General features: G+C 39.5%; 1 protein-coding gene across 1 annotated transcript; it reads right to left on the bottom strand.

Annotated features, from left to right (window-relative positions):
• Positions 1-323: 323 nt before the first annotated feature.
• Positions 324-11,528, bottom strand: gtf2e1 (general transcription factor IIE, polypeptide 1, alpha). Its single transcript, XM_079253997.1, has 6 exons — positions 11,368-11,528; positions 10,427-10,722; positions 10,180-10,337; positions 5,171-5,366; positions 4,629-4,867; positions 324-1,817 (listed from the first exon to the last, which is right to left on the bottom strand). Exons 2-6 carry the CDS (start codon positions 10,714-10,716, stop codon positions 1,366-1,368), a joined length of 1,335 nt encoding a protein of 444 aa, XP_079110123.1. The 5' UTR covers positions 10,717-10,722; positions 11,368-11,528; the 3' UTR covers positions 324-1,365.
• Positions 11,529-11,638: the final 110 nt, after the last annotated feature.

Below are 11,638 nucleotides of genomic sequence, written 5' to 3'. Positions count from 1 at the left end.
AAACTATTCTTCATGTGTAAAAAGTATCGCCCAAAAAGAAAGATGGTGGAATTTTCACTACAGCTGGAGGGCTTTAACATTTATTTGAGAAAGCCTCCAAATACCAATCCCCACATCAGCATTCAGACTTTAGCTTTGAGGCAACATTTCACACATTATCAGTGGGCGACCCAGTGCTGCAGGTTGCTGTGGCTACATCAAAGCAGTCCGTATCGAGCAAAATGACATAAAAAAAAAAAAGCTATATCCTGGTGGAACACGTGTAGGAGAGCTGGGTGTGTGTGCCTGGTAGGCATACGTCTCATTAAGTGATGCTGCTTGAATGTGACCTGACACGACAGAAAATATCCCAGTAGGGAGATTTCACTATTGTCTGGAATGAAATGGAGGTCTCTAAGATTTTTTGTTTGACAATTTCTTTATACCAGACCATAAAAGACAAAATCCAAAAGAAAATTTGGATTAATGAGCAGCTACAGGCTCTGTGTAGGAAAATCTGTAAATTTAGTTATTTTTCTCATCTTGAAGTGATTTCTAACAGTGTTGATTGGCTGTGTGTTGCTCATCGTCAATGCATTCACAAGGCTGTCTTCTGAACGATTTGCGAGTCAAGGTTTTGCTCCCAAATGCTTTCACACTTGGTTCTATCGGTTTCCATGTATCAATATTTATTACGCTTTCCTTGTTCTGGCTGTACAGCAGCAGCATTTCATTACAGAATGCTCAAAATTACTAAAGGTTTACTGAATAACTGCAACAATTTACCAATGACATCTATGGATTTATTTGACTTAAGCTGTTGACTTGCTCCAGATGAACAGAAACCAGTTATTCCCAACAGGCGGCCCAGTGAGAGCGGCACCAGTTTGTTCAGTCTTCCACTTTTCAGTCCGAGTACGCAGAAATTTTGACAGTTCTCAAGAAATCAAAGCGTTACATCCACTCGAAAGAAATTCCATGAGGAATTTAGGAATATGTTTGTGTGTATATATCTTTTAAATGGAAAACAAAACTAAAATAAATGCGTTTAGACAAACTGATAAGTATATAAGTAAAGAAAAAACATGAAAAAAGCAGAAACAATTGGCACTGTGCAGCTAACCACTGTCCTTTGGTTTGGTGACTTATGAAACACTTGTGAAAGAATACTGCAGGTGAGATCAGTGGAGGAACACTGTTGAATCCCGACTTTGCTTCTTTTTTTCCCCCCTTTTTAATAACAGAATGATTTTGTGTGAGCAGCGTCTTCTTTTCCTTTTCTACACATTGTGTGTGCAGACATCATCCCCATCTACTTACAGTGTGAAGCCAAATAAGCATCTTTTGAGTTGTTTGTGTGAAATTGCATCAACAACTGATGTGTGTTCAGAAGTACATGTCTTGGAAGAGGTTTTGTCCCATTTCTATGTAGGCCTCTTTTTCCTGCACGGACATCTGCTCCACCAGCTCGGGCCTCTGGCTCACCTCCCTGTATGTGAACGGCCGACCTCCCACCGTCACCATCGGTTCATCTCCCACCTCCTCAAAGTCATCGTCGTCCTCTTCTTCATCCTCTTCGTCGGCGCGATGCTGAGTGATCGTGGCAGCTGGAGGACCCGAGGGAGAGTCGTCATCTGACTCGCTTGTGTCGCTTTCGGAGTCACTGGCGTTAGCTGTGGCGGATGTGAGACCCCTAGTAGCAGCGCTCGCTCCTCCCACACCTGCAGCGCCCTTCTTCTCGTGGATGAGCAGAGCACGCATCACTTCCTCGTTTTCGTCTGCCTGACCCATTCCAAGTCCAGCGGCTCCGTCCTGGGCTCCAGGTACAACCTCTCCACCTGTGGAAACAAAATTACTTTTAATTTAGGCCAACAAAGAGAAACAACAGTCCTAATACAGCACAGTCAGCGCACTTGGGACCAGGTATCCTGGTGTTCCCCCTGTGGAGGAGTTGCCTCTCACTGTAAACCATCTTGGATGTAAGAAAACATGCTCATGTCAGAGGCATTATCTCTTCGTTGGGAGGAAACCACAAATCCAACTTCAGCTTTCATTTGTAACATTTTATCTTCTCATTGCCATTTATATTTATACATCTTAAGGAGAAAAACAAATATATTGTGTGGGAGATTTTGTTTGTGTTTGTCATTTAGGACAACCTTTCCTTCCAGGAGAAGGTTTTGTTTCCTGCTGACCGCTTTCTAATACTTATAATAATCAAAAATAAACAAAAACATGTATTCCTAGAAGCCCGGTCTGCTAAGCACTATGATTAAAGGGTAGTCAAACTGAAAGATTTACTGATATGGGTCAGCGCATCCTACCACACAGTAATTCCCTTAAAAAAAAAAAAAAGTGTTTTTCACTTGCAGAGCAGTTTCCACAGAGGCCGTCCAGATGGTTTTCGGTCAGAAACCATCTGCTGCGTTAGATAAATAACCTGAGACGATGAGACAAATCTCTTAACAGATCTAGGAAATCAGGACAAAAGCGTGTAAATAAAAGCTTTCCATGTTCAGCTCCTGCATTTCAGGTACATTTACCAGATAAACTTCACATTGTCAAAGTTAAATTATTGTCATGATTCCATAAAGTTAAGTTTTTGAACATAATTGACAAAGGATACCTGAAAAAAAAATAGCTCATGAAATAAGGGCACGCCAACTTTAATGTCCTACAACACGAATTCAGTTATGAGATTTACATTAGTTAACATAAGTACTGGATAAGAGTCCTAATGGGCAGCCGCAGGTCTATTATTGATAATTCTACTAACAAAAATTGCTAAACTATGGTACAAATATATCCCATGTCTTTTTCCAAAGACATTTTCACAGACGAATGCATAGATACACCACAAAAACAGGATGTTTGGAAGTCACAATACAATTAATCTCCACAAGAAATTTATTTTATTGATGAACAATCCTTGTTCAATCAGGTAATAATCAAGTCTGATTATGTTGGTTGGGCAATTATGGAACAATGGAGGCCTGACCGTTTCTGATTGAAGCATGCTCTTAGTTTAACAAAAACAATACAAGTATGAGATGCTTTTTGAAGGACCACTCTGAGAGAAGGTGATAACCTTGGTTAACCCCCAACAATCTGGCTTCACCTTTTTGACCTCTGGCTTCAATCACTTTTCAGAAAGAATAAAAGGACGTTTATGGTCTGAACTGTTCTTTTCTCAACCCATGTCTCCCGTTTCTCAGAATATTCTGATAAACAATGTGTTTAGCAAGCCCCACCTTGAATAAGTGACGCTATTTTTATGACAAAATTACATGAGAAGCAGCTGCAGAGTGGAAGCGGGTTGAGTCAAGGATGAAATAACCTCTGACTCATGGAGCAAGAGGAAATGAGACTTTATGACTAAAAAAACAAACAAAAAACAATCAACCATACAGAATGTTTCAGTACTACAGTTTTAGTAAAGGCTGTAAATGCTTCCTGGCTTTCACCATGTAGTTTTCTTTTTTTCCTCTGTATTTGGTCAATAAATTAATAAATCAGTAATAAAAGTGCTTTTAACAAATAAAGAAATGGCACGTGAGGTTATTAGTGTAAATAAAAACCTTTTAAAGGTCATGAATTCATGGCAGTGTTATGAGTGAATTCAGGCTTGTTGGAAATTTTTCTTCTTACAACAGTTTTGCTTCTTCCAGAAGAGACTGTCAGCAAATTCCCACATATTAAGAAACATGTTTAAATGAGCCACCCGGACAGAAGGAAAGAAAGTTTTTTAGTAAATGTATTTAATAAGATAAATAAATAAACATGAAAAGAACTTGGAGAGTGCAGAAATCCTCCAAGCAGCTCATTTCTACCTGTGAACAATCCTTTTCAAATTTCTGCATTCACAATTCCTTCCAGATCACCTCCCAAAATACAATGGAATCCAACTTTGATCAAGACCCATTCAGGAAAAAACAAAAATAACAAGTCTAGTAGTTTTTGTGTGAAGAGCAGAATAATCTAGAGGGTTTTGGCTGCAGACGGGAAAATGGGGCGGGGCTGGATATTGGACAGGGCTGGATGTCCAACCCCACCCCCTCAACATTTTGATTGGTGGCCATTGCTAACCCTAACCATAACCCCTAACAACCATTGCCTGACTAACCACGCCCATTTGGTATCCAACTCCGCCCCATAATCCAGCCCCGCCCCATTCTCCAGGCTGCAGTGAAAGAGTTATTAGAATAATCTGACAACCAAAATGCTTCTGGTTGCAAGCGAAGGGAGTAAATGATAAGAACAACACAACAAGTTAGGAACAGCAGTAGTGTGACAGACTCTGAATTAAAACCAGCCCCGATGAGAATGACAGCCATGACTGACCAGACTGGACGAGGCCGTCTGTTGGCGAGGGAAAATGAGGGAAATGCATTCAGCAAGAGCAAATTAAACTTTGCTTCTTTGATTTTTATTTTGTTTTTTTTAAACTCAGGCAAGACGTAAGCCGCTGTTCGTATTTATGCTGCAAATGAAACAGACATAAAACTAAAAATAAATAAAAAGTTTAAAAAAAATTAAGTCTACCCTTTCCACAAAGAAGGAAAGTTACTTGTTAAAACAATGTTAAAGACACACCAATTCAGCTAAAACTGGATTAGTCACTAGGTACAGTGTAAGAAAAATTAACTTACGACTCTTAAGAGCATCGTTCTCATTGTAGGCACCCTGTACAGTGCTTTGGGTCAACCAAACAGGCCGCTCTTTGGGTGCCTTGCCCTCATTGTCCTGCTTCTGTTGGTCATCCTGTTCCTCCATACTGATTACCACGTTCTGGGTGTACAGGTCAGCGTAGGACGATCCTTTGTTAGACCAGGCTTCCCGATGTTGTCCGCCAGCAGCGTTTGGTCCAGAAGCCGCAGAACGTTCTCGGCTGCAGCACATTTAGCAAAAACAAGAAAACAATGTTCTGGACAACTGAAATAAACCAGTAATGTAAAACACATTATAGTTATTTGTGTTATATATATAGTTATTTGTGCTATTACACAGAAAAAACAATTCCATTACAACTCAAACAGCTTTGAAATGAAGCCGAAATTACTTGTGATAAGGACAGAAAAAAACTCCCATTCAGAGTTACTAAAGCTGGCTCAGGATGAGTCTCAGGAGGACCAATAAGATACTGAGAGACATGAAAAATGGTGCGCTGCCTGAGGACTTGTTGTGAACTAACCTTTGTTTGAGAGCAGGGATCTCAGCAGGTTCGGGCTCCAGCAGGTCATGGGACAGGTTAACATCTTCTGTCTCACGTAAGAGAGCGTAGATGGGTTCAATTTGCTCATTAAAACGTGCCACCAGTGTCCTGCCGTCGGGACAGACAGATTCATCTTCTTCTACTTCTGTCTGGCAGAAAGTACAGCGAAATGTACCTGCAGATCAGGGAAGACAAAAAAAAAACAAAACAAAACATCAGGCTGAAGCAAGCCAATTAATTCTCCAGTTCCTGACATTCACCACATCTTTATGTTGTCCTTATGTTGTCCAACCTCATTGAAATAAAAAGAATTTTTATACACTGTGTAGCATTAGGCTTTTAGTACGGCAGCTTAAGAAGCTAAAGGTAACTAATGCGCATTGTAGTTTTTTTTCAGGCCTTGCAGGAATAAAAGCATCATAATAAACTCAATTTTCAATGATCATTTCGAAGCTTTGATTTAATTCTGTGTGCATAAACAATATGCAAATATTAAGGGAGCCTATGGTCTATGTAAGCCATCATGTCGGAAATGCAGACCGGCAGGAAAATTCTAGTTCGGGCAATATTGCGTCGTCACAGAAAACACAGCAGGTAACCGCGGGTACCAGAAATCACTTTATTCCACTGTGCTGATCTCTTTCTGGGGAGATTTCTGTCAACACTCCATCGTACTTCAAAGGCTGCAGGAAACCGTATGCAATTTGCATCATCCACTCGCTGCCTACGAGTAAGCGAAGGACATGTTAGGCCATCTGCTTCTCTCGCTGATCTCAGTTTCAAAAATGGGAGCTGTTCCAACTTTAGCGCAGACCCCACCCCCATGTCTGCTCCGTCTCTGTTTAGATAAGAGAGAAAAAAATAAAGAGAGCTAGCATGCACGCACATGCATGAATCTCAGGCAGAGAGCAGACAAAAATATATATTAAACATATAAGTGTGTCTTATATCGCTAAATATCAGGACAAACAATTCTGGATCATCATCAGAGCCATCATCATAAGTGAGGTCACTTCCTGTACTTTTAAGATCCAAGGAGGAAACAACTGATGCCCTTTTAAAAGGAAACGGTAAAAAAAAAAAAAAGGAGAGAGAGAGACACTTTTTATAATAGCATAACATATTCTGTTACTATTTTCAAAAGGTGGCGCACTAAAAATTCAGAGCTGCAGGGTTTTAGTTCCCCTTTGTGGGTCAGATTGAGCTGTAAGACCAACAGTGTCACTTCCCATCCCTATGAGATCACTCTGAGTGTTGCTGGCCCTGCAGAGGCAGCCGGTCCATCAGACTACCATGTGAGCTCTGTGTATTCAGTTTGTCAGCCTCTGTCAGGGGGATGACTTCATGCCTTTACAGCAGGAGCAGATGCCAGTTGTGATCTAACGAAACAATAATCAAATGAAAAAGGAATTGGCAAGATAATTGTAAAATGAGTCACCGTGAAGATACTGCTGGTTTGAAAACAGTGTAGGAAAGCTGGAAAGATGAATTCTTTTCCACATGGAATTATACAGACCGCCATGCTGTGTGTACTTATCCAGTGTGGTGTTAATGACATTTCTGTATAAATTATTCAATGACAGAATACATCTTGTAGTTCCAAGTCACAATATTTTAAACCTCACTAAAGCAGCAAACAGCCATTTGCTATGTGGAAATACGTTTCCATGTCATCAAAAGCACACAGCCTTTCTCCATCCCGCGCTTTGCCTTTCCTGCTCATAAGGGCACGTTTACATTGACTGTGGTCTGCTTCCAGGGCTAACATGTCCTTGTTGTCATGAGGCGTTCTGACAACACAAAGATGCATGCACATCTTTTTGGAAGGAGCCATGATCTTATTTTTTCCTCCACTGAATAAACACAATCTCCTTTATTAAGAAGACTTCTACCTGACAAAGGGATTATAGAGTCCAAAATTTACCTTTTTACTTCAAAAAGAGATCCTCATGTCTCACTTAAAAAGGTTTCGCTTTCAGTTTTGGTCTCAATTACTGCTCTTCACGGTTGTTTTAAACTCAAGTACTCTTTGCTGAGTTTCTTTGTCAGGACATTGAGAATGCTGCTTATACGCTAAAAAATTAAACACTGCAGAATTCTGAGGATTTCCTTAATTCATATCCAGTAGAGAGAGCACTGGTTTGTCAGGAGGTGATGTCAGTCGACAAATTGTTTAAAAACCCATGTCTTCATAAATGATATAAATATTTGAGTTCATCATCATGCTATCTCTGCAACTATTATCGGAAGTAAGACATTGAGGCTGCTTCTTCCACTAACATGTCAAAAGCATGCACTGCTCAAAGTGACATGACTGATGCGATTATAGTTTATAGGCAAAGTTCTGGACAGCTGTCAATCCTTACTGAAATGTGGTACATCAATGTGAAAAAGGCATAGAGGGGGAAAAAAAAAATCAGCCTCTTTTCTGCTGTAAATACAAACAGCCATTCTGTCAACGTCAACATGTGACTTCAGGACCTCAATCTGTCCATTTTCATCTCTATAAACACATCGTCGTATTTAGAATGACGCCCTGCAGTTATGCTTAAACATTTCAAACCTTTAACACATTTAATGCTTGAGCATCAAACGAACATACGCCTACAACATAAGGTCACATTCACACAAACACGTTTGGCTGCTCATTCGCTCTGATTACATGACGTCTTGAATTCCAGGATGGACTAACGGATCTGTTGATTTGCTGTAATGGTGTAGATTGCAGCAGAAAGTTGAGAACAGTTACAACTTTTTCCAGTGTCGGCACAGGCGCCAGCCACTTAGACTGCCAGACCGATCAAGGTGTCTGATCTCATGACAAACTCTTGCTATGATATCAAGAGTCAGGCCGACCTCAGCACTCAGAACAGCCAGATGTTGGGGATGAATGCAGTCCTGAATATGAGGTCTTTTAACAGTGCTAGGATCTCATTTTAGGGATCCTTTTTTATCCTGTGGGGTAAAACAAAGGGGAATAAAAAGCAAAAATTACAAACAAACAAACAAACAAACCAAAAAAAAAAGACTAAATAAATGGTGATCTCATTGATATCACCAGATAAATTGCCAGTAAAAGAAAGAAGGCATTAGTTTGCCACTTAAAATTGCCAATTCATGCGGATAACTTTCTCCATTTGTGAAAAAAAAAAATCAAGAGAGGGAAAATAAAAACTTGAAAAAACAAAGGCAGCATATTTGTATGCAGTTTGGAGTATATATGATGGAGGCGATTCTATTAATTGAAACGTTCATGTATGGAGCTTGTGGTGGATGCACTGTCATGTGAGGACCTGTTTCATGCTATGTTGCTGCCATCTAGAGGTGAACTGCTCAGCACACACAAAAAACAATACACTCTACAAACAATTTTTATATTATTATCAGGAACTCTCTGCAGGTCAGATTTACACAACAAGCATCATAGCCTGCCACAACGCAAAGCCTGTAAATCTACTGAATAACCTGCAGTTACTAAAAGAAGAACATGTTTTACAGAGAGCCTTCATGACAAAAAAGCTTTTCTCCCTGATGTGTTAAGTACACTGCACCTTCTACATACCTAAAAAGGTAGACAGTGATTTCTGAAGTAATTACTCGGAATAAGAAAGTGAATTAAATACAAAAAAAAAACAAGTCATCCACTGAGCTGTATAAGATCCTGTGCAGCCTGAGATGATCTATAACAGGGTTCCTTAACCCTGGTCCTCAAGGACCGATGTCCTGCAGGTTTTCCAAGTGTTCCTGCTAGAAGACACCTGACTCAGACTCAGACAAGCTCTGCACATGTCTGCTAAATAGGTGTGTTGCAGCTGGGACACTTGGATAACCTGCAGGGCACCTGTCCTTGAGGACCAGGATTGGGGATTCCTGATTTATAACATGCAACAATTTATAATAATGTGGAATGTTGTAAAGATTTTATTTGCTTTAAAAGTGTTGCAAAGTAACCTGAAACCATATTCTGATCAGTTGGAGCGAGAGAATATCTTAAATTTATGCAGTTTTTTTACAGTCTGCGTTTTATTATAAACACAAAATACTGGAACTTTCTTCTTTAAAAAAAAAAAAAAAAAAAAAAAAGAATGAGCCTTTATGTCCCAGAGGAAGAAAGAAACATGGGAGCATCTACTGGAAAATGTTTAATCTTTACATCAAGATTAACAAATGAAAAAGTCTCAGGACACCAAAAGTTGTTTGTCCTCTAAATTTGAGCATTCTGTACTTTTCTTTAACCAGATATCAATAACATACCAACAGGCCTGAATTTTAGTTGCCTCACTTCAACACTCTTCCTTAATGTAACACGACACAACTTCTTATTTTAAAATGGTGTGCTTCTGGTTTTAGTTTTGTTTTTCCTGGAGCATTGTGCTACAACACTGCTTCACTTTATGCCCACATGACAACAGATGTTGCTTTTATTTATTTATTTTTATTTATTTATTTTTTTATCAGGGACAATGACTGGTTCAAAAAAAAGAAAAAAACAAACAAAGAAAAAAAACACCATTAAAAAATAGAAAAGCGAGAGAACATTAAAATAGGATGGGAGGAAAGGGAAGAAAGAAAGTAAAAGAACAAGAGATGAGCTAAGAGGCAACAGTAGTCAGGCTTTTACTAGCTGGAGAGAACTCATACAAGACAGGATGCAAGTAAGATGCCAAATTATCTTTCATTTGGGAGCGCCACAGTATGACTGTCGGCCAGAATTCAAAATTGTGGCTTGAACAATTTATGTGAAGCTTTGTAAAGTATTTTGAGAAACACCGAAATGTAAGAGATAAGATACTATAAGATCTATTAGCCTGAACATTCCCAGGTCATCAAAATAACGCAGTAAAGCCCCTTTTCTGCATTTAATAGGAATGCAACACCTTTGAAAACCATGTTTAATAACATCCAACAGAAGTTTCCACAAAACCATCGGAACATTTCACTTTTGAGTTTAATACAACAGCAACACTGTAAATGTGCTTTGTGTTTACCTGTCATAGGGTCAAACAGCTGGTTTGCTTCCAGGTCAGTGAAAGTGGAGAAGCAGCAGGGGCACCTGAAGGAGGCGCGGTTGGTGGAGTCTCGTTCATCTGTCTCAATGCGCCTTCGCATGTGGTCCAGTTTGTACTTGACAACATTGACCAATACCCTTAAGAGAAAAAAAATCATTACAATTTTTATATGTTTAACATCGCTGCAATTGAATGCAATCTATAGATATAGAAAAGGATGGAAAACCTGTAGTTGATGAAATAGTAGTTGTGCCGTGTTGTCTTGCCATCAGGGGCTGTCTCCACTCTCATACGACACTTCACAAACTTGTCTGTTTTCAGAGTGTTGAGAACAGATCGTAGCTGTTTACGGTCAAACTTGAGCAGCTCCAGCATGTCTTCCTCACGTACACATGGGTTACGGATCAATACATCAAGGGCCAAGGCATGTTCCACGCCATAAAACCCTCTTACAACCTGCTTAGCTAGTCGCTTCAGCGCTGCAGGGACCTCTGTCAGTAGCTCTGGTTCATTCATGTTTGACTGTGGAGAGAAATGTGGACATCTGACTACTAAAGCAGACAGGTAAAACAGCAGAAAGGATTATCAAAAAGCTTGGACTACAGAGGAGTGCCAGATGCTTAGTTAAGCTGGTGGAGGACCTCAGGTGTCAGATTAGTTTCAGAAAGAAATGCAATAACAAGCTGACAAAACTGTAGGGACAGAAAACAAGTAAATAGTTCTCACTTTTCCCCCTGAAGACTGAGCACAAACATCAGTCATTTGAATTTCCCTTTGGGGATTAATAAAGTATTTTTCATTTCATTTCATTCATGAACAACTCTTAAAACTAGTTCAGCATCTACATACCAACACATTCACAGCGGTAGTTAATACAAAATAACTTGACGTATATGGGATCAAAATGGTAAAAAGTAAGCATTTCATTTAGTTTAGCGGGAGTTAGCTGAGTTGGACAAAGACAACTACAGATAATGAATAAAATTATCCATGAATACAGATAAATAAGTAATAAGCAGCTGGCTGGCAGTTGTTTACCGTTTGATCTGTAATCTAACCGTATTTAAATACACGCCAGAAGAAATAAACCTCCACGCTGAGTAAATATTAACAGGCAACGTGAAGTTTGATTATCTTTAGCTTTTAGCCGGTAGACACAAATCTTACCTTTAATGTTTCTTTTTCACCAGTACACACATGAACCACTTCTTTAAGTCATTTTAGAGTAATTCTATATGACCTGGATAGAAATAAATACAACTTAAACTTAATGGACACTTTTGCTGGTCGAAAAGCTTTTGGCTATTACGATAGCCTCCGTGACCGACCACTTATTTTGGGAAGATAACCCCGGAAAGACAACGAAACAGGAACGGGACTCCTTTTAAAATTCTCATTGGCTAGTTCAAAAACTTGACAACGAGTACCCAATAGAAAC

Source organism: Telmatherina bonti, assembly GCF_933228915.1.
Source record: "Telmatherina bonti genome assembly, chromosome: 15".
NCBI lineage: Eukaryota > Metazoa > Chordata > Actinopteri > Atheriniformes > Telmatherinidae > Telmatherina > Telmatherina bonti.
This window is presented reverse-complemented; position numbering and strand designations above follow the sequence as displayed.

Bases quoted from the DNA above. Each gene is read 5' to 3' on its own strand.
- gtf2e1 (XM_079253997.1), bottom strand. From the start codon at position 10,716: ATGAATGAACCAGAGCTACTGACAGAGGTCCCTGCAGCGCTGAAGCGA. The intron at 5,367-10,179 runs GTAAACACAAAG...CCTGATCTGCAG, and splicing joins GCTGTTTGACCCTATGACAG to GTACATTTCGCTGTACTTTC. The intron at 4,868-5,170 runs GTTAGTTCACAA...AATGTGCTGCAG, and splicing joins ATCCCTGCTCTCAAACAAAG to CCGAGAACGTTCTGCGGCTT.